Source organism: Anomaloglossus baeobatrachus, chromosome 11 (assembly GCF_048569485.1).
Source record: "Anomaloglossus baeobatrachus isolate aAnoBae1 chromosome 11, aAnoBae1.hap1, whole genome shotgun sequence".
Classification (NCBI taxonomy): Eukaryota; Metazoa; Chordata; class Amphibia; order Anura; family Aromobatidae; genus Anomaloglossus; species Anomaloglossus baeobatrachus.
The window spans coordinates 176,422,252-176,446,164 of record NC_134363.1 but is presented as its reverse complement, the minus strand read 5'-3'; the positions used below and the strand labels follow the sequence as shown (position 1 = coordinate 176,446,164).

The window sequence follows — 23,913 nt, the reverse complement described above, 5'->3', positions numbered from 1 at the left end:
TCTCAGCGGCCACCGCTCGGCCTTATTTTGGTCAGCGAGCTGCCTGCCCGGGGTAATGCACAGCCACCTCCCCAGCACTCACATGTGCGGGATATCACAGCTGACCTCTCCCTCTTTGAGGTTGTGGGTACATTTAGAACATAAAGGAATAAACGTATTATTTTATTATATAAAAAGATAGTTTTTGTAAAAAAAACCAGACATACACAAAGGCAAAACAATATAAAAATAAAAATGGATAAACAGAGGCCTGTGGCTGAAATGTGGACTGATGTGGAATCCGCGTGGCTTCTCCTGGGTCTGGCACTGGGTGTCTGTGGATGATATGTCCTGGCTTTGGGTCGCTATCATGTTTCTGTGGTTTCCCCCCGGCACAGCATATTGTATTTCCATTGTGTCATGCGGTGTCCCTGGTCTGGGTGGGAGATGTCCCGTCTATATTGGGGGCATTGATCTCCACCTGCTTATTAGCATCTCCCATAACGAGCGCATGTAGAAGACTTTTTGTCTTTCTGAGACTGCTGGCTCCTCGTCATCTCTTGGACTGAAGCCTCTTCACACCTATTTTCAGGCGTCACGTGACCACTGCAGACAATCAGTAGCCACATAACACACCTTGCTGGATGTTAATGCCATCAGGGGGTGCAGTGCTGAGTGCAGGGGAGATCTGCCAGTCTTGGGGGGGCTATATAGGTTGTTATTGTTCCTAACCCACCCTGGGCCCATTGAGTGTAAGTTATAGGGGACAATCCCCTTCTGCAGTATTGGGGTACCATGATCGCACGCTTCTGATGCTGCTTTATTATTTGGGAATAGCAATTGGAGTAAAGTGAGCAATCTGCCATAAAAGAGATCACGAAACTGATTCCTATGATGGGTTAAACAAGTGTGTGGCATGAGTTAGCGGTATACATGGTTCATAGGTGGGAGGCCCACCCATGATGGCAGATCCTACGATGTGCATTGATAAGATGTGTAGCCCCCACTAAAGAGCTTCAGTCATAACAGATACGGCCCATGGGCATCACTGTGCTGTTTGTGGATCCCAGGTGCCCATGGCCATCACTGTGCTGTTTGTGGATCCCAGGTGCCCATGGCCATCACTGTGCTGTTTGTGGATCCCAGGTGACGTCATCAGAATCCTGAATCTTGTGCCATCGTTCTTCCTGCATCTTATTAATTAAGATCCATGATCGGGGCAGGACGTGACCTCGTGGATAATGCGCTGAACTTTCCACCACGGTCCGAGTGAGAGACATTGATCACGGAGATTAAACATCGCAGAGACCTTTGTGGAGATGTCAGTCGACCGGTGAAATCCCAGAGCCGGTCCATCCCCCACCAACGCTGCCGGGATATTTGCGTTATTTTGTGACCCCATAGTGTGACCTCTATTCAGGAAGACAGAGTGATTGACGACCCTCCAGGGGGGACGCACAGCCAGGACTACAAGTGATGAGGGCACTGGGACTTTTATAATTGGGCTATTATTACATAGATGCCCTGGTCAGATTTGGGCTACTGTGACCCCAGAGCATAGTACGTCTGTCCAGCTCCAATAATGGGACACATGCACCAGTCCATACTTACTGGAGCCTGCTGCTCCTCTCTGCTGCTGTTTTCCACCGGTCTCCTGGCTGTTGCTTGCAGCAGGAGCGTCAGCAGCTGATTAGCTGCAGCGGTCACACTCTGCCTAAGCTCAAAGAAACCATCTCCTCACTCCGTCTTCTGAAATCTGACTGTTACAGCCAGGAGTGAGATGGATTATTCCAGCTCAGAAGTAATGTGACCGCTGCAGCCAATCACTAGCTCCTGACAGCTGCTGCCCATCAGAGGAAGCAGCCAGCAGAGGCAGGAGACACCAGCAGCAGAGGCACAGGTGGTAGGAGAGGGTTTTTTTTGCACCACACTGCTTGTGTGTGAGCTATGTGTACTGTGTAAAGCCCCCGGATGATTTTGCCGCCAGCCGGGGGGGGGGGGTCGTAACCTAGAAGCAGATTTTCCCGTCTCAGGCACGAGACCACGATTGTTTATACATAGGACCGGAGCACGGGACCGGGCAGATGTGTGCAGACGTCACAGAGCGCGCTCACCTCCCACAGGACCATGCAGAGGTCACATTCTGCAGCCCCATGTGCACGCTCCCCAGCCGTGCCCTCCCATATTGCACATTTCACTTATTCCGGAAGACTACACGGCCTGGCTAGCAGTTATAGCTGGTGGCCACCATCTTCAGAGCCTAGTCGTAGTGAGGAGCCGTCCTCGACCCAGGAGCACAGAGCAGCAAGGAGCCCCCTGATTAGTCACAACCCTAACCCAGTAATAATACAGTCCTCCCCAGCAGGGGCAGCAGCGAACGTATACAGCGCTCCAGCCAGGGGCTCTCCTCCAGGGACTGCTGGGAGCTGTAGTCCTGAGGCAGAGGGCCCGGCTACAAGTTGTAGTCCTGAGGCCGGGGCATGCTAGGTCTTGTAGTCCTAAGGCAGGGGCCCAGCTGGGAGCTGGTATCCTGGGCATGGTGGGTATTGTAGTCCTGAGGCCAGGGCACACTGGGTCTTGTAGTCCTCAGGCTGGGGCACACTGGGTCTTGTAGTCCTCAGGCCGGGGCTGGCTGGGAGCTGTAGTCCTAAAGCCGCGGCACACAGTCTTTTAGTCCTGAGGCCGAGGGCACGGCTGGGAGCTGTAGTCCTGAGGCCGAGGGCCTGGTTAGGAGCTGTAGACCTGAGGCTGTCAGAGCTGTAGTCTTGAGGGCGGGACATCCTAGGTCTTGTAGTCCTGAGGTCGGGGCACGCTGGGTCTTTTAGTCCTGAGGCAGGGGCCCAGCTAGGAACTGGTATCCTGGGCAGGCTGGGTATTGTAGTCCTCAGGCCGGGGCACGCTGGGAGCTGTAGTCCTGGGGCCCAGCTGTGTATTGTAGTCCTGAGGCAGGGGCCCAGAAGGGAGCTGGTATCCTGGGCATGGTGGGTCTTGTAGTCCTGAGGCCGGGGCCCGCTGGGTCTTGTAGTCCTGAGGCCGGGGCCCGCTGGGTCTTGTAGTCCTGAGGCCGGGGCCCGCTGGGTCTTGTAGTCCTGAGGCCGGGGCCCGCTGGGTCTTGTAGTCCTGAGGCCGGGGCCCGCTGGGTCTTGTAGTCCTGAGGCCGGGGCCCGCTGGGTCCTGTAGTCCTGAGGCCGGGGCCCGCTGGGTCTTGTAGTCCTGGCCCTTCACTCGGGGACGTGCACCAGCAGGACGCTCTCCCCCCGGATGAACAGCTGTCTGATGTGCCGGCTGTGCACCCGCTGGTAGTCCGGCTTCTTCCTGCGGCCGCTGCTCCTGGGCTCCCCTCCGGCCTCCTCCCCCGCGGTCTTTCCTCCGGCCTCCTCCCCCGCGGTCTTTCCCCCGGCCTCCTCCGCGGCCTCCTGCAGCCTCAGGCGGGAGAGCAGGCGCGGCAGGGTGAGCTGCGGCTCGCTGTAGAAGGCCCGGCCCAGCACCGGCCTCCGGTACGTCTCGTCCACGTCCACCATCGCCAGGTTCCAGAACTTGTCGAAGGCGACGATGAACCCGGAGCAGACGCCGCGGAGCCCCCGGAAGGTGCGGGTGTGCACGTGCACGCGGAGCCGCTCCTGCACGCAGCGGTACAGCCGGCCGGCGGGGCTGCCCCCCAGGAGCGCCATCCGGGTCAGCACGTTCCGCGGCGCCCGCGGGCCCCTCCGCGGGGCCCTGCTCTGCTCCGAGCCCGGCTCCACCGGCAGCATCAGATTCTTCAGCCGCTGCACACGCTCCGGGTCCGGCGCCGGCCTGCGCCCCTTCTTCTCCCGCTTCTGTGAGCGGCCTCTGGGCCGGCCCCCCCGCTGCAGGAAGCTCTCATACTCCGCCAGGTTGTTGAAGCAGTGCACGTCCGGGAACGGGAGCGGAGTGGCCGAAGAGTAGAGGGCGAGCAGCGGGTCAAACGACTCCGAGGTGACGTCCAGACTGCACGCCGGGACCGCGTCCTCCTCCGAGGCCATCACTGCACGCACGTGAGGAGGCGGCCGGCAGCACTGACACGTGTGTGCGGTACTGCAAGAGAGCCACCAGATGGCGCCAGCACCGCTCATATACAAGCGCCACAGAGCAATACTGCAAGAGAGCCACCAGATGGCGCCAGCACCGCTCATATACAGGCGCCACAGAGCAATACTGCAAGAGAGCCACCAGATGGCGCCAGCACCGCTCATATACAAGCGCCACAGAGCAATACTGCAAGAGAGCCACCAGATGGCGCCAGCACCGCTCATATACAGGCGCCACAGAGCAATACTGCAAGATAGCCACCAGATGGCGCCAGCACCGCTCATATACAGGCGCCACAGAGCAATACTGCAAGATAGCCACCAGATGGCGCCAGCACCGCTCATATACAGGCGCCACAGAGCAATACTGCAAGATAGCCACCAGATGGCGCCAGCACCGCTCATATACAGGCGCCACAGAGCAATACTGCAAGATGACCACCAGATGGCGCCAGCACCGCTCATATACAGGCGCCACAGAGCAATACTGCAAGATGACCACCAGATGGCGCCAGCACCGCTCATATACAGGCGCCACAGAGCAATACTGCAAGATAGCCACCAGATGGCGCCAGCACCGCTCATATACAGGCGCCACAGAGCAATACTGCAAGAGAGCCACCAGATGGCGCCAGCACCGCTCATATACAGACGCCACAGAGCAATACTGCAAGAGAGCCACCAGATGGCGCCAGCACCGCTCATATACAGGCGCCACAGAGCAATACTGCAAGATAGCCACCAGATGGCGCCAGCACCGCTCATATACAGGCGCCACAGAGCAATACTGCAAGATAGCCACCAGATGGCGCCAGCACCGCTCATATACAGGCGCCACAGAGCAATACTGCAAGAGAGCCACCAGATGGCGCCAGCACCGCTCATATACAGACGCACAGAGCAATACTGCAAGAGAGCCACCAGATGGCGCCAGCACCGCTCATATACAGGCGCCACAGAGCAATACTGCAAGATAGCCACCAGATGGCGCCAGCACCGCTCATATACAGGCGCCACAGAGCAATACTGCAAGATAGCCACCAGATGGCGCCAGCACCGCTCATATACAGGCGCCACAGAGCAATACTGCAAGATGACCACCAGATGGCGCCAGCACCGCTCATATACAGGCGCCACAGAGCAATACTGCAAGATAGCCACCAGATGGCGCCAGCACCGCTCATATACAGGCGCCACAGAGCAATACTGCAAGAGAGCCACCAGATGGCGCCAGCACCGCTCATATACAGACGCCACAGAGCAATACTGCAAGATGACCAGCAGATGGCGCCAGCACCGCTCATATACAGACGCCACAGAGCAATACTGCAAGATGACCACCAGATGGCGCCAGCACCGCTCATATACAGGCGCCACAGAGCAATACTGCAAGATAGCCACCAGATGGCGCCAGCACCGCTCATATACAGGCGCCACAGAGCAATACTGCAAGATAGCCACCAGATGGCGCCAGCACCGCTCATATACAGGCGCCACAGAGCAATACTGCAAGATAGCCACCAGATGGCGCCAGCACCGCTCATATACAGACGCCACAGAGCAATACTGCAAGATAGCCACCAGATGGCACCAGCACCGCCCATATACAGGCGCACAGAGCAATACTGCAAGAGAGCCACCAGATGGCGCCAGCACCGCTCATATACAGGCGCCACAGAGCAATACTGCAAGAGAGCCACCAGATGGCGCCAGCACCGCTCATATACAGGCGCACAGAGCAATACTGCAAGATAGCCACCAGATGGCGCCAGCACCGCTCATATACAGACGCCACAGAGCAATACTGCAAGATGACCACCAGATGGCGCCAGCACCGCTCATATACAGGCGCCACAGAGCAATACTGCAAGATAGCCACCAGATGGCGCCAGCACCGCTCATATACAGGCGCCACAGAGCAATACTGCAAGATAGCCACCAGATGGCGCCAGCACCGCTCATATACAGGCGCCACAGAGCAATACTGCAAGATGACCACCAGATGGCGCCAGCACCGCTCATATACAGGCGCCACAGAGCAATACTGCAAGATAGCCACCAGATGGCGCCAGCACCGCTCATATACAGACGCCACAGAGCAATACTGCAAGATAGCCACCAGATGGCACCAGCACCGCCCATATACAGGCGCACAGAGCAATACTGCAAGAGAGCCACCAGATGGCGCCAGCACCGCTCATATACAGGCGCCACAGAGCAATACTGCAAGAGAGCCACCAGATGGCGCCAGCACCGCTCATATACAGGCGCACAGAGCAATACTGCAAGATAGCCACCAGATGGCGCCAGCACCGCTCATATACAGACGCCACAGAGCAATACTGCAAGATGACCACCAGATGGCGCCAGCACCGCTCATATACAGGCGCCACAGAGCAATACTGCAAGATAGCCACCAGATGGCGCCAGCACCGCTCATATACAGGCGCCACAGAGCAATACTGCAAGATAGCCACCAGATGGCGCCAGCACCGCTCATATACAGGCGCCACAGAGCAATACTGCAAGATAGCCACCAGATGGCGCCAGCACCGCTCATATACAGGCGCCACAGAGCAATACTGCAAGATGACCACCAGATGGCGCCAGCACCGCTCATATACAGGCGCCACAGAGCAATACTGCAAGATAGCCACCAGATGGCGCCAGCACCGCTCATATACAGGCGCCACAGAGCAATACTGCAAGATAGCCACCAGATGGCGCCAGCACCGCTCATATACAGGCGCCACAGAGCAATACTGCAAGATAGCCACCAGATGGCGCCAGCACCGCTCATATACAGGCGCCACAGAGCAATACTGCAAGATAGCCACCAGATGGCGCCAGCACCGCTCATATACAGGCGCCACAGAGCAATACTGCAAGATGACCACCAGATGGCGCCAGCACCTCTCATATACAGGCGCCACAGAGCAATACTGCAAGATAGCCACCAGATGGCGCCAGCACCGCTCATATACAGGCGCCACAGAGCAATACTGCAAGATGACCACCAGATGGCGCCAGCACCGCTCATATACAGGCGCCACAGAGCAATACTGCAAGATGACCACCAGATGGCGCCAGCACCGCTCATATACAGGCGCCACAGAGCAATACTGCAAGATGACCACCAGATGGCGCCAGCACCGCTCATATACAGGCGCCACAGAGCAATACTGCAAGATAGCCACCAGATGGCGCCAGCACCGCTCATATACAGGCGCCACAGAGCAATACTGCAAGAGAGCCACCAGATGGCGCCAGCACCGCTCATATACAGGCGCCACAGAGCAATGCTGCAAGATAGCCACCAGATGGCGCCAGCACCGCTCATATACAGGCGCCACAGAGCAATACTGCAAGATGACCACCAGATGGCGCCAGCACCGCTCATATACAGGCGCCACAGAGCAATACTGCAAGATGACCACCAGATGGCGCCAGCACCGCTCATATACAGGCGCCACAGAGCAATACTGCAAGATAGCCACCAGATGGCGCCAGCACCGCTCATATACAGGCGCCACAGAGCAATACTGCAAGATAGCCACCAGATGGCGCCAGCACCGCTCATATACAGGCGCCACAGAGCAATACTGCAAGATAGCCACCAGATGGCGCCAGCACCGCTCATATACAGGCGCCACAGAGCAATACTGCAAGATGACCACCAGATGGCGCCAGCACCGCTCATATACAGGCGCCACAGAGCAATACTGCAAGATAGCCACCAGATGGCGCCAGCACCGCTCATATACAGGCGCCACAGAGCAATACTGCAAGATGACCACCAGATGGCGCCAGCACCGCTCATATACAGGCGCCACAGAGCAATACTGCAAGATAGCCACCAGATGGCGCCAGCACCGCTCATATACAGGCGCCACAGAGCAATACTGCAAGATAGCCACCAGATGGCGCCGGCACCGCTCATATACAGGCGCCACAGAGCAATACTGCAAGATAGCCACCAGATGGCGCCAGCACCGCTCAGATAAAGACGATACAGAGCTATGCTGAAAGATGACCACCAGATGGCGCCAACACTGCCATGTACACTAGCTACGTAGTAAATAATTAACCCCTTCAGGTCTATTAAAGGGATTTTGTATTTTCAGAAAAGGGGGCCCAAACGAGTCCTGGGGTGATGATCCGACCGTACAGAGTTGTGATCTCACAACATCCCTTCTGTCTGGGATCAAGAGACAGAAGGATCCGCACAAGCCTTATACCTAGAAGTCACCAAATACTAAAGGCTGCTTTACACACAGCGATCTCGTTAGCGATGTGACACGCCCAGATCATTGTTACGATTTGCTGAGATCGCTCATAGGTCGTTTTGTAGCGGTCACACATACACATCTCACAAACAACGCTACATCGTTCAGCGATATTTTGTTTTACCAAGGCGGTCGTTTTGATGTTGTTCGTCGTTGGCAGGTGTCACACGTAGCAATACGTCTGCTGCGATCGAAATGACGAACAATATTTTGAAAGTGTCAACGATCAACGATTTTCACCCTATTTGCGATTGTTCGGAGTCGTACGTAGGTGTCACACGCAACGACGTCGCTAACGATGACGGAAGTACATCACGAAAACCGTGACCCCGACAACATATCGTCAGATAAATCGTAGCGTGTAAAGCGGCCTTAAGGATGGGTGCCACAGGTGGTCACCGAATACTGAGCAGTGAGGCTACAGGTGGTCACTCAATATTGTTGATGAAGGTGACGGGCGGTCACCAAATACCGAGGATAGAGGTGACTGGCGGCCACCGAATACTGAGGATGGAGGCTTTATATAGAGGTGCTATGAGTCATTGTACAGGAGGGGGAGGAGGTGAGCTGTGACATCACCTATAGTGAATGGTGGCTCCTGTGTTATCAGCTGTATACAGAGCTGTATATCAGTCATTGTACAAGAGGAGGAGGAGATGAGCTGTGACATCACCTATAGTGAATGGTGGCTCCTGTGTTATCAGCTGTATACAGAGGTGTTATCAGTCATTGTACAGGAGGGGGAGGAGGTGAGCTGTGACATCACCTATAGTGAATGGTGGCTCCTGTGTTATCAGCTGTATATAGAGGTATCAGTTATTGTACAGGAGGAGGAGGAGATGAGCTGTGACATCACCTACTTTTGTTGAAGGCTCCTGTGTTACCAGCTGTATATAGAGGTATGAGTCATTGTACAGGAGGGGGAGGAGGTGAGCTGTGACATCACCTGATGTGAGTGGTGGCTCCTGTGTTATCAGCTGTATATAGTGGGGTTATCAGTCATTCTGCAGGAGGGGGAGGAGGTGAGCTGTGACATCACCTGATGTGAGTGGTGGCTCCTGTGTTATCAGCTGTATATAGTGGGGTTATCAGTCATTCTGCAGGAGGGGGAGGAGGTGAGCTGTGACATCACCTGTTGTGAGTGGTGGCTCCTGTGGTAGCTGTATAGAGGTGTCTCCTGTCCCTGTATGTCTGTCTGTGCTAAAATCTCTCCCAATAAATAGGAATAGGAGTCTATAAATTCCTGAGTTTGACATTTGTATGATAACGGGTTTTTTTCACTAAAGGTTATGATGGGAAATAAACTGCTTGATTTAATTTCTGATTTACACAATGGGTCATTCTCTGACACCCCCCCCCCCTGCGGTGGTAATATTCCTGTATATACGGAGCACAGTGGAGTTCAGCTCTGGAGGCTGGCGCTGTCACCTGTACAGGAGCCGTATTCCCTCTGTACAGATGTATGTGCCATTAATGCTGTGCACACAGTGGCTCCTCTCGTGTATGATCCTGTGTATGATCACCGCTCATGTAATTCCTATAAACATCCATGTAGTTTACATCCCGAGGTTTACGAGGAGTCCCACCCTCCGTAACAAGCGGGGTGCAGCCGATCCCCACGTCCTGTGTGTAACCAGCCGCTCTTGTGTCTTCTGTGTTCCAGGATCCTGCACTGCGTACAGAGCAGTATGGGGACCGTGGCTCCGAGCGCTCCGCCATCAGCACGTGTAAGTACCCTGCCTGTGTGTCTATGTGTCCATCCATCATGTCCTCCCGGATGGGCATCCTCCCAGCAATCCTGTCAGCGCTGTGTAACATTCTTATGCCGTGTGAAGCCAATCAGCAGCTACTGATTGGCTGCAGCGCTCTCATTCCCAGATTTAGAGGGAAGGGTTGGATTTAAGAAAGGGTTGTTGGAAAGCTGAATCCTTCCCATGACAGACGCCACACCTTGTGTAGTGGCTGTTATCAGTACTGCAGCTCCTATTGAAGTGAATGTGATCTGAGCTGCAGTACCGGGAACGGCCACTACACGCTGTCTGGCGCTGTGCTGTTCCAGCTATGGACACTATGATGAGGATCGGCGGAGGTGTCAGATGTCGGACCCCCTCCAATCTGATATTGATGACTTATCCAAGGGGGGGGGGGTGATTGGTTTCTAAGTATCAGACAACCCCTTTAAGATTACATGTAGATTGTAACTGTGATGAATTTCTTTGAGCTCCTGAGAACGGACGTTAATGAGAAGAGCAGCCGGCGCGGCAACGTGACCGCCAGCGTCGCCCCCGCACTAAGTGGATGTCTCTGATCCCCTTGATCTTCCTTGTGCAGAAAATGCCCAATATTTTCCCTCCCCTTCTTCCATATCCTTTCTATTTTTTTCGGATCCATAGGTTCGGGGGTCCTGAGGTGTGACCCTCCTGTATCAGACATTTAGGACATCTGCGGTGAAAGCCATTGCAGATTTGCGCTGGCTATAACATTAGGAGCCCAGCTTCTCCTGGTTTTCATTGGCTGCCGTCAATCATTTGAGACCTATTCTCCTGTTCAGCGCTGGCTATGTTGACGTAAAACGCTGCCACTGCTATAGTAGAGAAGTGACGGCAGCACAGGGGGCGGGTGACATCTTGGATTTTGAGTTTTGGCACACACCACCACGCTGCAGGCAGTGGAAACAGCTGAATCCGCTATCCAGGGCGGCACGGTGGCTCAGTGGTTAGCACTGCAGTCTTGTGGTGACTCAGTGGTTAGCACTGCAGTCTTGTGGTGGCTCAGTGGTTAGAACTGCAGTCTTGTGGTGGCTCAGTGGTTAGCACTGCAGTCTTGTGGTGGCTCAGTGGTTAGCACTGCAGTCTTGCAGCGCTGGGGTCCTGGGTTCAAATCCCACCAAGGACACCATCTGCAAGGAGTTTGTATGTTCTCCCCGTGTTTGCGTGGGTTTCCTCCAGGTTCTCCGGTTTTCTCCCACACTCCAAAGACATACAGATAGGGACTCTAGATTGTGAGCCCCAATGGGGACAGTGTTCCTTATGTATGTAAAGCGCTGTGGAATCAATAGCGCTATATAAATGAATAAAATTATTATTATTATTATTATTATTAATTATCCATAGAGGTAAAATGCGAAGCCGATGCTTCTGTGTATTGACCTCGAGGGCAGCGGCGTAACTAGAATCCAATGGGCCCCAGTGCAAAATTTAGATCTGTGCTTCACTTCCCCCCCCCCCCCCCGTCCCCCGGTGGTTCGTCAGATGCATGGGCCATTGTAGCATTCTAAATCTTATAAAAACATACGAGTTTCCCCCTCCCCTTCATTATGTAGTAATGTTCCCCATCCTGGTACCCTTCATGGTATATTTGTTTCCTATCATGGTCACTGCCGAAAGGGTTCCAGAAAGTGAATTATTTCTCCCAGAAAATGATTGTAACTACACACGTTATGTCATAGACATGTTTATTTCTTTTGTGTGCATTGGAAAAACAACAACAAAAAATGCAAATTGGACACAAAACCTGCAAAATGGCCCGGACAAACTTGTTGCCTTTTTAAAATTAAGGGTAAACCACTTTGTTTCAAGCATGTGATGCTCTTTAAACTCACCTGTAGCAAGAAACAGGCATGGGCAATATGAAAATCACTCCAAAAAGCGGATAAATAGGGGAGAAGTTGACTCGATCTTTGCATTGTGTGTCTGGAGAACAGAAAGAGGAGAAGCGAACTGTCTGAGTACTTGAGAACCAAAATTGATGAAAAATAGCAACAATCTCAAGGTTACAAGTCCATCTACAGAGATCTTGATGTCCCTTTGTCCATGGTGCACAATATAATCAAGAAGTGTACAACCCATGGGACTGTAGCTAATCTCCATGGATTTGGATGTCAGAAAAAAATTGATGAAAGGTTGTAACGCAGAATAGTCCGGATGGTGAACAAGCCCCAATCAAGTTCCAGCCATCCTGCAGCTCAGGGGGCATCAGTGTCAGCGCAAAAGTATCCGTCCACATTCAAATGAAATGGAGGAGACCCAGGAGGACCCCACTGCTGACACACAGACGTATAAAAGCTAGACTACAGTTTGCCAAAATGTACGTAAGAAAATTCCTTCTGGGAGAGCATCTTGTGGACAGATGAGACCAAGATAGAGCTTTTTGGTAAATCACAACATTCCACTATTACCGAAAATGGAATGAGGTCTACAAAGAGAAGCGCACAGCACCTACAGTAAAACATGGTGGAGGTCAGAGATGTTTTGGGGTTGTTTTGTTGCCTTTGGCACTGGGAGCCTCGACTGTGTACAAGGCATCATGAAATCTGAAGATTACCAAAGTATTTGGGAGGCAATGTAGCACACAGTGTCAGAAAGCCCCATTAATAGATGGAAACAAAGCGCTGGAGAGTCCTGAAGGGGCAGCAATGAGTCCGGATCTACGGTAAATCCCATTGACACCTCCAGTATATATAAACATGTGTATAACGAGACAGAAGACGTCTGAAGCGACCGCTCCGAGCGCCGCAGATTGACTAGAACAAGGTTTTGGGGTCTTTTTGCGTCCATTTATGGAAAATGACAACTCTCTTATTTAAAATTGAATTTCGGACCCTTCGATCAGATTACTGTAACGTGATAGATGTATTTACTGACTGGTTATGGGGAAAATACTTGTTTACCAAGTCCGGGAAAATTCTACAACCTCATGACGGAGACAACCGGTTCTGCATTCCTCCCAGTAATGTACACATATAGGTCACCCGGGTCTCAGGTTTCCACGTGAAGTCTCCCCCTGGCATGAAGAACAAGTCATAAGACAACCATCAGACTATTGGGGACGTCAATGGGTTAAACATCGTAGATGAGAGTAACCCCAATATCCTATTTCGGGTAATGACCCAATACAGGTGATATTACTGCTACTACAGAGGTTGGCACCCAGCTTTCCCAGACTCCTGACTTCCCAGTTACATAGCAATGTTATATATATATATATATATATATATATATATATATATATATATATATTGCTATATATATATATATATATATATATATATATATATATATACAGTTAGGTCCAGAAATATTTGGACAGTGACACAAGTTTTGTTATTTTAGCTGTTTACAAAAACATGTTCAGAAATACAATTCTATATATAATATGGGCTGAAAGTGCACACTCCCAGCTGCAATGTGAGAGTTTTCACATCCTAATCGGAGAAAGGGTTTAGGAATCATAGCTCTGTAATGCATAGCCTCCTCTTTTTCAAGGGACCAAAAGTAATTGAACAAGGGACTCTAAGGGCTGCAATTAACTCTGAAGGCGTCTCCCTCGTTAACATGTAATCAATGAAGTAGTTAAAAGGTCTGGGGTTGATTACAGGTGTGTGGTTTTGCATTTGGAAGCTGTTGCTGTGACCAGACAACATGCGGTCTAAGGAACTCTCAATTGAGGTGAAGCAGAACATCCTGAGGCTGAAAAAAAAGAAAAAATCCATCAGAGAGATAGCAGACATGCTTGGAGTAGCAAAATCAACAGTCGGGTACATTCTGAGAAAAAAGGAATTGACTGGTGAGCTTGGGAACTCAAAAAGGCCTGGGCGTCCACGGATGACAACAGTGGTGGATGATCGCCGCATACTTTCTTTGGTGAAGAAGAACCCGTTCACAACATCAACTGAAGTCCAGAACACTCTCAGTGAAGTAGGTTTATCTGTCTCTAAGTCACCAGTAAAGAGAAGACTCCATGAAAGTAAATACAAAGGGTTCACATCTAGATGCAAACCATTCATCAATTCCAAAAATAGACAGGCCAGAGTTACATTTGCTGAAAAACACCTCATGAAGCCAGCTCAGTTCTGGAAAAGTATTCTATGGACAGATGAGACCAAGATCAACCTGTACCAGAATGATGGGAAGAAAAAAGTTTAGAGAAGAAAGGGAACGGCACATGATCCAAGGCACACCACATCCTCTGTAAAACATGGTGGAGGCAACGTGATGGCATGGGCATGCATGGCTTTCAATGGCACTGGGTCACTTGTGTTTATTGATGACATAACAGCAGACAAGAGTAGCCGGATGAATTCTGAAGTGTACCGGGATATACTTTCAGCCCAGATTCAGCCAAATGCCGCAAAGTTGATCGGACGGCGCTTCATAGTACAGATGGACAATGACCCCAAGCATACAGCCAAAGCTACCCAGGAGTTCATGAGTGCAAAAAAGTGGAGCATTCTGCAATGGCCAAGTCAATCACCAGATCTTAACCCAATTGAGCATGCATTTCACTTGCTCAAATCCAGACTTAAGATGGAAAGACCCACAAACAAGCAAGACCTGAAGGCTGCGGCTGTAAAGGCCTGGCAAAGCATTAAGAAGGAGGAAACCCAGCGTTTGGTGATGTCCATGGGTTCCAGACTTAAGGCAGTGATTGCCTCCAAAGGATTCGCAACAAAATATTGAAAATAAAAATATTTTGTTTGGGTTTGGTTTATTTGTCCAATTACTTTTGACCTCCTAAAATGTGGAGTGTTTGTAAAGAAATGTGACAATTCCTACAATTTCTATCAGATATTTTTGTTCAAACCTTCAAATTAAACGTTACAATCTGCACTTGAATTCTGTTGTAGAGGTTTCATTTCAAATCCAATGTGGTGGCATGCAGAGCCCAACTCGCCAAAATTGTGTCACTGGCCAAAGATTTCTGGACCTAACTGTGTATATAATATATATATATATATATATATATATATATATATATATATATATATATATATATATATATATATATAGTGCCTACAAGTAGTATTCAACCCTCTGCAGATTTAGCAGGTTTGATAAGATGCAAATAAGTTAGAGCCTGCAAACTTCAAACAAGAGCAGGATTTATTAACAGATGCATAAATCTTACAAACCAACAAGTTATGTTGCTCAGTTAAATTTTAATAAATTTTCAACATAAAAGTGTGGGTCAATTATTATTCAACCCCTAGGTTTAATATTTTGTGGAATAACCCTTGTTTGCAATTACATCTAATAATCGTCTTTTATAAGACCTGATCAGGCCGGCACAGGTCTCTGGAGTTATCTTGGCCCACTCCTCCATGCAGATCTTCTCCAAGTTATCTAGGTTCTTTGGGTGTCTCATGTGGACTTTAATCTTGAGCTCCTTCCACAAGTTTTCAATTGGGTTAAGGTCAGGAGACTGACTAGGCCACTGCAACACCTTGATTTTTTCCCTCTTGAACCAGGCCTTGGTTTTCTTGGCTGTGTGCTTTGGGTTGTTGTCTTGTTGGAAGATGAAATGATGACCCATCTTAAGATCCTTGATGGAGGAGCGGAGGTTCTTGGCCAAAATCTCCAGGTAGGCCGTGCTATCCATCTTCCCATGGATGCGGACCAGATGGCCAGGACCCTTGGCTGAGAAACACCCCCACAGCACGATGCTGCCACCACCATGCTTGACTGTAGGGATGGTATTCTTGGGGTCGTATGCAGTGCCATCCAGTCTCCAAACGTCATGTGCGTGGTTGGCACCAAAGATCTCGATATTGGTCTCATCAGACCAGAGAACCTTGAACCAGTCTGTCTCAGAGTCCTCCAAGTGATCATGAGCAAACTGTAGACGAGCCTTGACATGACGCTTTGAAAGTAAAGGTACCTTACGGGCTCGTCTGAAACGGAGACCATTGCGGTGGAGTACGTTACTTATGGTGTTTACTGAAATCAATGTCCCCACTGCCATGAGATCTTCCCGGAGCTCCTTCCTTGTTGTCCTTGGGTTAGCCTTGACTCTTCGGACAAGCCTGGCCTCGGCACGGGTGGAAACTTTCAAAGGCTGTCCAGGCCGTGGAAGGCTAACAGTAGTTCCATAAGCCTTCCACTTCCGGATGATGCTCCCAACAGTGGAGACAGGTAGGCCCAACTCCTTGGAAAGGGTTTTGTACCCCTTGCCAACCTTGTGACCCTCCACGATCTTGTCTCTGATGGCCTTGGAATGCTCCTTTGTCTTTCCCATGTTGACCAAGTATGAGTGCTGTTCACAAGTTTGGGGAGGGTCTTAATTAGTCAGAAAAGGCTGGAAAAAGAGATAATTAATCCAAACATGTGAAGCTCATTGTTCTTTGTGCCTGAAATACTTCTTAATACTTTAGGGGAACCAAACAGAATTCTGGTGGTTTGAGGGGTTGAATAATAAATGACCCTCTGAATAAACTTTTCACAATTTTTAAAAAAAAAGAAATAACATTCTTTTTTGCTGCATTTCACACTTGTATATATATATATATATATAAAAAAATATATATACAGTGTGTATATAGATATATATATATGTATATATATATATATATATATATATATATATATTCATATTGCTATCTCCCTGTACCCCATATTTCTGTGTAACAAGGCCTTCATAGATCAAGGCATACTTGCCAAATTTTTACCAGGAAACTGCAACAAATCAGGTTGCAATAGACTCCGAGGTTTAGCAAAAAAAAAAGCTCCGATTGTGCAGGATTCCTGGAGTGAGCCTTAAAGGGGTTGTCCATCTTCTATGACTTTTTTTTTTTCCACTTAAATGCATTTATTGTAGTCTAAAAATTATTGTTACAATCGGGTATCATTGTGATTCAATTGTTTTTATTGATTTTCGCAAGTTAAAATGGGGTATCATTATTAATGTTGCACGGTTTGGTTTTTACAGGGTTTTGTTTTCTTGCAACTTTGATGTGGTCCGTGGTCATAAATCAGCTAAGAGGAGTTCAGAAAATAAGTATTACCAACTCTCCTGTTATTGAATTTGAATGAGCTCACTGATGGTTTCTCAGTTAACTCATTCTGTAGCCAGCAATAGAAGGAGACTAAAAAGTAAACCGTGCATTTTATTTTTTTAATGAAACCTAATTACGTGAAAAAAAACAAAAAATCAGAACATTTTCCAAAATGAAGGCTTTGTGCACACACTGAGTATTTGGTTGCACAAATGCCTGCACCAAATCTGCATCTCCTGGTAGAAAAAAAGTGTTTTTTTGCTGCATTTTTTTTTATGCATTTTGGGGTGGAAAAAATGCTGCAAAAATGCACCAATTGACATGCTGCACATTTATTTCTACACCAAATCTGCAAAGGAAAAAAAAACAAAAGTGCACAAATTTTCCGGATTCTCTGTGATTTGCTGGTATGTTGTGACAAATATGTAATAAAAAAGCGATACAATGCACTGTGTGCGCACGGTCTAAATAACCCAAATTGTGCATACTAAAAGATTGGCGTAAGGGCGTTGTGTTGTGGCTGCAGTGCCTGGATATAGCTTAGTGGTCATATATAGGGCATTGTACGGGACCTGACACTTTGGGGGTAAACGACTCCCCCCGTATTTGGCTGATGAGACCTTATTTGTATATTTTCAGCTCAATGAGACCCATCCTACAGTTTTCGATGGGATCCTTCCCAGTATCTGGATTATCTGTTTTTGCATTTCCTTTGATGCGGCGATTGATGCTGCGCAGCTTTGCAGGAGTCGTGTCCGGTGATGCCGCACAGCTTTGCAGGCGTTGTGTCCGGTGATGCTGCGCAGCTTTGCAGGAGTCGTGTCCGGTGATGCCGCACAGCTTTGCAGGCGTTGTGTCCGGTGATGCTGCACAGCTTTGCAGGAGTCGTGTCCGGTGATGCTGCACAGCTTTGCAGGCGTTGTGTCCGGTGATGCTGCGCAGCTTTGCAGGAGTCGTGTCCGGTAATGCTGCACAGCTTTGCAGGAGTCGTGTCTGGTGATGCTGCGCAGCTTTGCAGGAGTCGTGTCCGGTGATGCTGCACAGCTTTGCAGGAGTCGTGTCCGGTGATGCTGCACAGCTTTGCAGGAGTCGTGTCCGGTGATGTTGCACAGCTTTGCAGGAGTCGTGTCCGGTGATGTTGCACAGCTTTGCAGGAGTCGTGTCCGGTGATGCTGCGCAGCTTTGCAGGCGTTGTGTCCGGTGACGCTGCGCAGCTTTGCAGGAGTCGTGTCCGGTGATGTTGCACAGCTTTGCAGGAGTCGTGTCCGGTGATGCTGCGCAGCTTTGCAGGCGTCGTGTCCGGTGATGCTGCGCATCTTTGCAGGAGTCGTGTCCGGTGACGCTGCGCAGGTTTCTAGACGTCGTGTCCGGTGATGCTGCACAGCTTTGCAGGAGTCGTGTCCGGTGATGCTGCGCAGCTTTGCAGGAGTCGTGTCCGGTGATGCTGCACAGCTTTGCAGGCGTCGTGTCCGGTGATGTTGCGCAGCTTTGCAGGAGTCGTGTCCGGTGATGCTGCGCAGCTTTGCAGGCGTTGTGCCCGGTGATGCTGCGCAGCTTTGCAGACGTCGTGTCCGGTGATGCTGCGCATCTTTGCAGGAGTCGTGTCCGGTGACGCTGCGCAGGTTTCTAGACGTCGTGTCCGGTGATGCTGCACAGCTTTGCAGGAGTCGTGTCCGGTGATGCTGCGCAGCTTTGCAGGAGTCGTGTCCGGTGATGCTGCGCAGCTTTGCAGGCGTTGTGCCCGGTGATGCTGCGCAGCTTTGCAGGAGTCGTGTCCGGTGATGTTGCACAGCTTTGCAGGAGTCGTGTCCGGTGACGCTTGTCCGGTGACGCTGCGCAGGTTTCTAGGCGTCGTGTCCGGTGATGTTGCACAGCTTTGCAGGAGTCGTGTCCGGTGATTCTGCACAGCTTTGCAGGAGTCGTGTCCGGTGATGTTGCACAGCTTTGCAGGAGTCGTGTCCGGTGACGCTGCGCAGGTTTCTAGGCGTCGTGTCCAGTGATGTTGCACAGCTTTGCAGGAGTCGTGTCCGGTGATGCTGCGCAGCTTTGCAGGCGTTGTGTCCAGTGATGCTGCGCAGCTTTGCAGGAGTCGTGTCTGGTGATGTTGCACAGCTTTGCAGGAGTCGTGTCCGGTGATGCCGCGCAGCTTTGCAGGAGTCGTGTCCGGTGATGTTGCACAGCTTTGCAGGCGTCGTGTCTGGTGATGCTGCACAGCTTTGCAGGAGTCGTGTCCGGTGACGCTGCGCAGGTTTCTAGGAGTCGTGTCCGGTGATGTTGCACAGCTTTGCAGGAATCGTGTCCGGTGATGATGCACAGCTTTGCAGGCGTCGTGTCCGGTGATGATGCACAGCTTTGCAGGCGTCGTGTCTGGTGATGCTGCACAGCTTTGCAGGAGTCGTGTCCGGTGACGCTGCGCAGGTTTCTAGGCGTCGTGTCCGGTGATGTTGCACAGCTTTGCAGGAATCGTGTCCGGTGATGCCGCGCAGCTTTGCAGGAGTCGTGTCCGGTGATGTTGCACAGCTTTGCAGGCGTCGTGTCTGGTGATGCTGCACAGCTTTGCAGGAGTCGTGTCCGGTGACGCTGCGCAGGTTTCTAGGAGTCGTGTCCGGTGATGCTGCACAGCTTTGCAGGCGTCGTGTCCGGTGATGTTGCGCAGCTTTGCAGGAGTCGTGTCCGGTGATGCTGCGCAGCTTTGCAGGCGTTGTGCCCGGTGATGCTGCGCAGCTTTGCAGGAGTCGTGTCCGGTGATGTTGTACAGCTTTGCAGGAGTCGTGTCCGGTGACGCTTGTCCGGTGACGCTGCGCAGGTTTCTAGGCGTCGTGTCCGGTGATGTTGCACAGCTTTGCAGGAGTCGTGTCCGGTGATTCTGCACAGCTTTGCAGGAGTCGTGTCCGGTGATGTTGCACAGCTTTGCAGGAGTCGTGTCCGGTGACGCTGCGCAGGTTTCTAGGCGTCGTGTCCGGTGATGTTGCACAGCTTTGCAGGAGTCGTGTCCGGTGATTCTGCACAGCTTTGCAGGAGTCGTGTCCGGTGATGTTGCACAGCTTTGCAGGAGTCGTGTCCGGTGATGCTGCGCAGCTTTGCAGGCGTTGTGTCCAGTGATGCTGCGCAGCTTTGCAGGAGTCGTGTCTGGTGATGTTGCACAGCTTTGCAGGAGTCGTGTCCGGTGATGCCGCGCAGCTTTGCAGGAGTCGTGTCCGGTGATGTTGCACAGCTTTGCAGGCGTCGTGTCTGGTGATGCTGCACAGCTTTGCAGGAGTCGTGTCCGGTGACGCTGCGCAGGTTTCTAGGAGTCGTGTCCGGTGATGTTGCACAGCTTTGCAGGAATCGTGTCCGGTGATGATGCACAGCTTTGCAGGCGTCGTGTCCGGTGATGATGCACAGCTTTGCAGGCGTCGTGTCTGGTGATGCTGCACAGCTTTGCAGGAGTCGTGTCCGGTGACGCTGCGCAGGTTTCTAGGCGTCGTGTCCGGTGATGTTGCACAGCTTTGCAGGAATCGTGTCCGGTGATGCCGCACAGCTTTGCAGGAGTCGTGTCCGGTGATGTTGCACAGCTTTGCAGGCGTCGTGTCTGGTGATGCTGCACAGCTTTGCAGGAGTCGTGTCCGGTGACGCTGCGCAGGTTTCTAGGAGTCGTGTCCGGTGATGCTGCACAGCTTTGCAGGCGTCGTGTCCGGTGATGTTGCGCAGCTTTGCAGGAGTCGTGTCCGGTGATGCTGCGCAGCTTTGCAGGCGTTGTGCCCGGTGATGCTGCGCAGCTTTGCAGGAGTCGTGTCCGGTGATGTTGTACAGCTTTGCAGGAGTCGTGTCCGGTGACGCTTGTCCGGTGACGCTGCGCAGGTTTCTAGGCGTCGTGTCCGGTGATGTTGCACAGCTTTGCAGGAGTCGTGTCCGGTGATTCTGCACAGCTTTGCAGGAGTCGTGTCCGGTGATGTTGCACAGCTTTGCAGGAGTCGTGTCCGGTGACGCTGCGCAGGTTTCTAGGCGTCGTGTCCAGTGATGTTGCACAGCTTTGCAGGAGTCGTGTCCGGTGATGCTGCGCAGCTTTGCAGGCGTTGTGTCCAGTGATGCTGCGCAGCTTTGCAGGAGTCGTGTCTGGTGATGTTGCACAGCTTTGCAGGAGTCGTGTCCGGTGATGCCGCGCAGCTTTGCAGGAGTCGTGTCCGGTGATGTTGCACAGCTTTGCAGGCGTCGTGTCTGGTGATGCTGCACAGCTTTGCAGGAGTCGTGTCCGGTGACGCTGCGCAGGTTTCTAGGAGTCGTGTCCGGTGATGTTGCACAGCTTTGCAGGAATCGTGTCCGGTGATGATGCACAGCTTTGCAGGCGTCGTGTCCGGTGATGATGCACAGCTTTGCAGGCGTCGTGTCTGGTGATGCTGCACAGCTTTGCAGGAGTCGTGTCCGGTGACGCTGCGCAGGTTTCTAGGCGTCGTGTCCGGTGATGTTGCACAGCTTTGCAGGAATCGTGTCCGGTGATGCCGCACAGCTTTGCAGGAGTCGTGTCCGGTGATGTTGCACAGCTTTGCAGGCGTCGTGTCTGGTGATGCTGCACAGCTTTGCAGGAGTCGTGTCCGGTGACGCTGCGCAGGTTTCTAGGAGTCGTGTCCGGTGATGCTGCACAGCTTTGCAGGCGTCGTGTCCGGTGATGTTGCGCAGCTTTGCAGGAGTCGTGTCCGGTGATGCTGCGCAGCTTTGCAGGCGTTGTGCCCGGTGATGCTGCGCAGCTTTGCAGGAGTCGTGTCCGGTGATGTTGTACAGCTTTGCAGGAGTCGTGTCCGGTGACGCTTGTCCGGTGACGCTGCGCAGGTTTCTAGGCGTCGTGTCCGGTGATGTTGCACAGCTTTGCAGGAGTCGTGTCCGGTGATTCTGCACAGCTTTGCAGGAGTCGTGTCCGGTGATGTTGCACAGCTTTGCAGGAGTCGTGTCCGGTGACGCTGCGCAGGTTTCTAGGCGTCGTGTCCAGTGATGTTGCACAGCTTTGCAGGAGTCGTGTCCGGTGATGCTGCGCAGCTTTGCAGGCGTTGTGTCCAGTGATGCTGCGCAGCTTTGCAGGAGTCGTGTCTGGTCATGTTGCACAGCTTTGCAGGAGTCGTGTCCGGTGATGCCGCGCAGCTTTGCAGGAGTCGTGTCCGGTGATGTTGCACAGCTTTGCAGGCGTCGTGTCTGGTGATGCTGCACAGCTTTGCAGGAGTCGTGTCCGGTGACGCTGCGCAGGTTTCTAGGAGTCGTGTCCGGTGATGTTGCACAGCTTTGCAGGAATCGTGTCCGGTGATGATGCACAGCTTTGCAGGCGTCGTGTCCGGTGATGATGCACAGCTTTGCAGGCGTCGTGTCTGGTGATGCTGCACAGCTTTGCAGGAGTCGTGTCCGGTGACGCTGCGCAGGTTTCTAGGCGTCGTGTCCGGTGATGTTGCACAGCTTTGCAGGAATCGTGTCCGGTGATGATGCACAGCTTTGCAGGCATCGTGTCCGGTGATGTTGCGCAGCTTTGCAGGCGTCGTGTCTGGTGATGCTGCACAGCTTTGCAGGAGTCGTGTCCGGTGACGCTGCGCAGGTTTCTAGGCGTCGTGTCCGGTGATGCCGTGCAGCTTTGCAGGCGTCGTGTCCGGTTAGTGGCTTCCGCACAGCTTTGCAGGAGTCGTGTCCAGTGATGATGCGCAGCTTTGCAGGCGTCGTGTCCGGTTAGTGGCATCTGCACAGCTTTGCAGGCGTCGTGTCCAGTTAGTGGCATCTGCACAGCTTTGCAGGCGTCGTGTCTGGTTAGTGGCATCTGCACAGCTTTGCAGGCGTCGTGTCCGGTTAGTGGCATCCGCACAGCTTTGCAGGAGTCGTGTCCGGTGATGCTGCGCAGCTTTGCAGGAGTCGTGTCCGGTGATGTTGCACAGCTTTGCAGGAGTCGTGTCCGGTGATGTTGCACAGCTTTGCAGGAGTCGTGTCCGGTGATGTTGCACAGCTTTGCAGGAGTCGTGTCCGGTGATGCTGCGCAGCTTTGCAGGAGTCGTGTCCGGTGATGTTGCACAGCTTTGCAGGAGTCGTGTCCGGTGATGTTGCACAGCTTTGCAGGAGTCGTGTCCGGTGATGTTGCACAGCTTTGCAGGAGTCGTGTCCGGTGATGTTGCACAGCTTTGCAGGCGTCGTGTCCGGTGATGTTGCACAGCTTTGCAGGCGTCGTGTCCGGTGATGCTGCGCAGGTTTCTAGGCGTCGTGTTTGGTGATGCTGCGCAGCTTTGCAGGCGTCGTGTCCGGTGATGCTGCGCAGCTTTGCAGGCGTCGTGTCCGGTTAGTGGCATCCGCACAGCTTTGCAGGCGTCGTGTCCGGTTAGTGGCTTCCGCGCCCGGCTTTATACGTAGTGTCTGGCCGGCTTCCATTGCCGGAGTTGCCCCCCATGCAGCTGCTTTCTGGGTCCTCGCAGTCTGACTTTGCATCTGTTTTGTGTTACTTCTTCCTGTGTCTCCGTCCTATAAAGCGGCGGTGGTGCGAGTGATGTAAGGGCTGACACCGCACTCGCTGGTAGGAGATCCCATTGCGAGCATGCTCAGTGCTGCTTTGCATCTCCCCCTCCTTCCCCGCAGCTTTGCTTCCAGTCTCCTATGAGCAGGCACAGAGGACCGGCGTTATCCCTGATGGCTACTCATTCTTTGTGCTTGGAAATAGCCTGGGCTCGCTGCAAACTCCTGCGGAACTAAGCGGAAGAGACCGTGCGCTGAAGCCGCGGATGATGATCGCTTATCTGGCCAGGGGCAACCTGCAGGACATTCTGAGCGAAGGCTTCCCGGAGGTATTTACACGCCGTACCCACGCCTCGGCGTACGCGATGGGGCTGACGGG

The 23,913-nt window shown here is 52.2% G+C and overlaps 2 protein-coding genes across 3 annotated transcripts in view; one reads left to right on the top strand and one right to left on the bottom strand.

Annotated features, from left to right (window-relative positions):
- The window catches only part of DIXDC1 (DIX domain containing 1), a 136,520-nt gene that overhangs the window by 3,004 nt on the left and 109,603 nt on the right, over positions 1–23,913 (top strand). The window contains exon 2 of one of the 2 annotated variants that reach the window (XM_075328461.1): positions 9,978–10,041. In XM_075328461.1, the coding sequence (XP_075184576.1) occupies positions 10,003–10,041 (39 nt within the window). In that variant the 5' untranslated portion in view covers positions 9,978–10,002. Of the gene's footprint in view, positions 1–9,977; positions 10,042–23,659; positions 23,864–23,913 lie in introns of those variants that run through there. The other variant, XM_075328460.1, reaches the window with a different exon arrangement.
- Positions 150–4,022, bottom strand: LSM11 (LSM11, U7 small nuclear RNA associated). The gene has a single exon (XM_075328822.1). It carries the CDS (start codon positions 3,981–3,983, stop codon positions 3,201–3,203), a length of 783 nt encoding a protein of 260 aa, XP_075184937.1. The 5' UTR covers positions 3,984–4,022; the 3' UTR covers positions 150–3,200.

Coding starts and splice junctions, on each gene's coding strand:
- LSM11 (XM_075328822.1), bottom strand. CDS start 3,983: ATGGCCTCGGAGGAGGACGCGGTCCCGGCGTGCAGTCTGGACGTCACC.